This window comes from Camellia sinensis, chromosome 1 (assembly GCF_055761805.1).
Source record: "Camellia sinensis isolate YWXY chromosome 1, ASM5576180v1, whole genome shotgun sequence".
In the NCBI taxonomy this organism is placed as follows: domain Eukaryota; kingdom Viridiplantae; phylum Streptophyta; class Magnoliopsida; order Ericales; family Theaceae; genus Camellia; species Camellia sinensis.
Window position 1 is genome coordinate 166,682,968 of NC_138961.1, and position 4,623 is coordinate 166,687,590.

At 35.5% G+C, this 4,623-nt stretch overlaps 1 protein-coding gene across 1 annotated transcript; it reads left to right on the forward strand.

The window, feature by feature from the left end:
• The first annotated feature begins 350 nt into the window (after nt 1–350).
• On the forward strand, nt 351–2,467 carry LOC114283577 (uncharacterized). The gene is made up of 3 exons (XM_028226442.2): nt 351–955; nt 1,526–2,063; nt 2,171–2,467. Exons 1-3 carry the CDS (start codon nt 351–353, stop codon nt 2,465–2,467), a joined length of 1,440 nt encoding a protein of 479 aa, XP_028082243.2.
• Nucleotides 2,468–4,623: the final 2,156 nt, after the last annotated feature.

Below are 4,623 nucleotides of genomic sequence, written 5' to 3' on the forward strand. Positions count from 1 at the left end.
TTAAGGGGGGAAAATTACCTACAAATGATGAGTGGATGTTGCATGTCCTATGTGGAGTGTACAATCATCCATCTGCTGAACATCTTGAAGGGCACTCATTTGCTGGCAGATTATCTAAGGAGAAAACATCCTTATTAGTTGACATGTCAAAGAGTATGGTGCGACCAAAAGAGATATTGGTTACATTGAAACAAAGGGATGCCTTTAATGCGACAACAATGAAGACAATCTGCAATGCACGTCATCGACATTGAGTAGTACAAAGGGCGGGAAGATCACAGGTGCAACAACTACTGGGGCAATTATCGATTCAAAATTATGTTGAGTGGTATCGATGTGATGATAGAGAGATGGTGACTGACTTGTTCTGGGCACACCCAATTAGTTTGGAGTTGTTACGTGCATTTCCACATGTGTTGATTATGGATTGTACATACAAGACTAATAGGTATCGACTCCCTCTCTTAGAGATTGTTGGGGTAACATCAACGGACTTGACTTTTTCAGTTGCTTTTGATTATCTTGGTCATGAATGGGAGGACAACTATACATGGGCTTTAGGCGTATTGCGTACTGTTATGGAGAATACTACTTTTCCAAAAGTCATTATTACAGATAGGGAGTTGGCTTTGATGAAAGGCATAGTAAAAGTTCTACCTATGGCCACTAATCTTTTATGTAGATGGCATATTAGTAAGAATGTTTTGATGAAGTGTAAGAAGGTTTTTAAGACGAAAGATAAATGGGATAAGTTCATGCATAGTTTGAGTGCTTTGGTATTGGTTAGAACAGACGCAGAATTCAATGAACAATTTTCCACTATGAAGACTAAATTCAGTACGTATCCTGAAGTTATTAAGTATGTTACTACCAATTGGTTAGAGCCATACAAGGAAAAATTTGTTGCAGCTTGGACAGATAGTAATATGCATTTCGGAAATACTACTACAAACAGGTAAATTATGGTCATTGCATTTATGAATTGCTATAATTCTTTGATTTTTATATTAAATACCAAAATATACAAACTTGTAGGGCGGAGAGTTCTCATGCTAAATTGAAGAGGCAACTTGGATCAAGTCAAGGCAGTTTTGAGACATCTTGGACCAAAATACACAGGCCTTGTTTGGTTTGTTTTTCAGAAAAAATTTTGGAAAAAATTCTCTACAAACAAATTTTCAAGAGTAATCAAACCAAACAAATTTTTTCAAAAAAAATCTCAAAATTTTGTTTGGTTACCTACTTTCCAAAATCACTCTCTCTCTTATACACATCAAATCAATCACTTTTTTTAAAACTCTCTCCCTAAAATAATTTTCCAAAACCATTTCTGAAAAAAGGCAAACCAAACAAGTTTTCGTACTATTTATCTCAAAAACTACTCTACAGACACAAACCAAACATACCCACAATTTGTTAGAGTTGCAGCATGTAGACATTAAAGCCTCATTTCAGCAGAGTTTGATTGTAGTCCAACACAACTACACACCTACTGAGTTCATTGTGGTTTTATTTCAATTTGTAGTTTGGACAAAATATTAGTAGAGTCAAAGAGATCGAATAGTGTGGGAATAGATGTTGCTGCATGTGGCTGCATTTTGCGACGTACACATGGGTTGCCATGTGCACATGAAATAGCTAAGTATTTTCAACAAGGTCGACCGATTCCCCTATCGTGCGTAAATCCTCATTGGAGGAAGTTAGATATGCTTCCAATTTCAGAAAATGCTTTTGTGAAGTTGGATTGCAAAACAGAGACTGATTTTTTTATTGAGAAATTCCAAACGATTGACGAGACGCATCAAGTGATCATTCTGAAGAAGTTGTGGGAGTTAATTAGTCCAGACAGTACATTTTTGATGGAACCTGAACTCAAGACTGACACAAGAGGAAGGAGTCGGGGTCGCGGCCGTGGTCAATTCAAAATCGATACATCTACTAAACGCGAGCCATCTGCGTTTGAGTTTGTACTATCTGGGGAAGATAGTTATTCACAGGGTGTTACCATCTCAACTACACCAGTTCGTAAGCAAGTGCAACGCAAGAAAGCAAAAAAAGATAATGTACGTAATTACATAAAACTTGTAACTATGTACAAAATATATTTTAATAGTTTTCCAACCTCATTTTAATTATTCCATATATCCATTGTTGTATATTTGTGATGTAGGTTTGTATGACACAGTCAACAAATAGTATTTCTTACTTCGAACAATTTCCGGAGAAGTTGAGACCATATATCCGTCACATAAAAGATGTACAAGCAGATGGCAATTATGGCTTCAGGGCAATAGCTGGATTGATTGGTTTAAATGAAGATGATTGGCAACAAGTTAGGCGCAACTTGTTGACTGAGTTGCATTCGAATGTAGTGCACTACATGCAACTATTTGGTTCACAAGAAAGGGTTGATGAACTTAACTCTATCTTATCCTACTTCGAACCTAGCCCTGGATTTAATCATTGAATGACTATGCCCGACATGGGACATTTGATAGCATCATACTATCGAGTCGTTCTTTACCATTTATCCATGCAACAATGCTTGAAGTTTTTACCACTTAGATCAATACCGATTGCAACACTTGAACGAAGAGATATCTGCATAAGATTTGTAAATGGAAACCATTTCATGCAAGTAACTACCGAGCCTACTTACATCATTACCATGTCTTATTTTGTAATTATATTTATTGATTTCTTTGTTATAGGTTTATCTGTAACCTGGTCATCCAGTACCTCCGATAGCAAATAATTGGATTCATTTTCATCACTCGTGTGCTATTGGATGGAAGAAAGCATATATTATCCGTATTTAGCAATTCCGCACTCTTATCAGCCCTGACGTAATAACTACCGAAACAATCGATATAGAAGAATTGTGATAACATGTTTTATTGATGGATGCAAACAATGACAAATTTTATGGATGCTTTTATGGATATTCGTACATTTGATTTTGTTATGAAATATTTTATGGAAACTTTTTATCTTTGATTTTATAGATGCCTGTTTGATTTATGGATGTTTTTTATCGAACTAGATTAATTCAAATTCGTTAACATTTTATTACTGAATAGCCCCAAATTATTATTTATAACAAAGTGGCTCTGTAAATGTATAGCAACATAACGCTAGACAAATATATTTTTTCCAGCAACATAACACTGAACAAATGTAATTTGTCTACTATTGTGTGACTAAACAGACACTTCACAGTGGGCTCCACTGATATTGTTATGAAGCAAATTGAAATTCTCCAATCGTATGGCAACATAATGCTGGGAAAAACTATTTTGTCGGTAACACAACACTGGATTAATTAAAATTCACTAGCATTTTATTACCGAACAGCCCCAGCACAAATTATTACCACATCATTTGGGAGGATGTGGCTCTATAAATGTATAGCCACAAAAGGCTAGACAAAACCATTTATTTCGGCATTACAGCACCAAATTTTTGTAAATTGTTTCGCATTGTATGACCGAACAGGCACTTCAATGTGGACTCTACTGGCTTTGTTAGGAAGCGAACAAAAATTATCAAATTGAATGGTAACATAATGCTAGGAAAAAAAAATTTATCCGGTAACATGGAACTAGAGTAGTTCAAATTGTTTAGCAATGTATAACCGAACTGGCCCAGCACAAATAAAAAAAGACATTGTTTAGGATAAAGTGGCTCTGGAAATATATAGCAACTAAATGCTGGAGGAATCTATTGTTTCCGGCAACTGAACACCGGAATAATTCAAATTGTTTAGCAGTATGACGCTAAACTGGCCTATAGCACTGAAAAAAACAATGTTACTTCTAGCAAATGGTACCATATCCCTCCAAAACACTTTAATATCATTACAATGCATTACAAACAATAACAAATCCATATGTTCGCCAAAATAAGTTTCCATTGACATAAATATTGAATACAAAATAGATGTGAAACTGTTTAAAATTCTTACGAAAGTATGACAATTCATTACTTATCTAACCAAGCATCCAGTTTACAAAAGATCCAAAGCATCCACAAAAACTATGCCAAAAGGGAAAAGTATATCCCAAATTCTGTATGGCCTAGGCATTCACGAAAACTATGTCATAAAAAAAAAACTAGATCCCAAATTCTGTACGGGGTAGGCTTTCACAAAAACTATGCCATAAAAAAAAAAAAACTACATCCCAAATATCATGTATGGTTAACACAAAACTATATCCCAACATGTATACGGGCTAGATATTATGCAAAATTATGTCTTCAAACAAAAAGTAGATCTCAATCCTCATGTTCGGTCCATCCTACGACGTTTACGATACTAGACTTGATGCTCTGTACGTGTCGAAGTAGATCCCAAACTCTGTCCATCAAGAAATTGCAGCTTGCGACCAATGGTTTCATACAGCATGTCAAGGTGCAAGACACACTCATCACGACCGAGCCTATGGACTGCAGCACCAACATTGAAAGCAACATCATTACACTGCAAAAAAAAATTGATAAAAATCGTACTTAGTGTTTGATTTATGGTGAACCACTTAAAAGTGAAAAAAGTTAATTCACAATTTGCTTACCCACTCAGGATCCATAGTAACGTCATTATCGGGACGTTGAACACGTGGATCA

What these genes read in the sequence shown, in the direction of transcription:
- LOC114283577 (XM_028226442.2), top strand. Translation starts at nt 351, where the DNA reads ATGGTGACTGACTTGTTCTGGGCACACCCAATTAGTTTGGAGTTGTTA. An exon ending in GGAAATACTACTACAAACAG is followed by an intron (nt 956 to 1,525) that starts GTAAATTATGGT and finishes TTCAATTTGTAG; the next exon opens with TTTGGACAAAATATTAGTAG. An exon ending in AGAAAGCAAAAAAAGATAAT is followed by an intron (nt 2,064 to 2,170) that starts GTACGTAATTAC and finishes TTTGTGATGTAG; the next exon opens with GTTTGTATGACACAGTCAAC.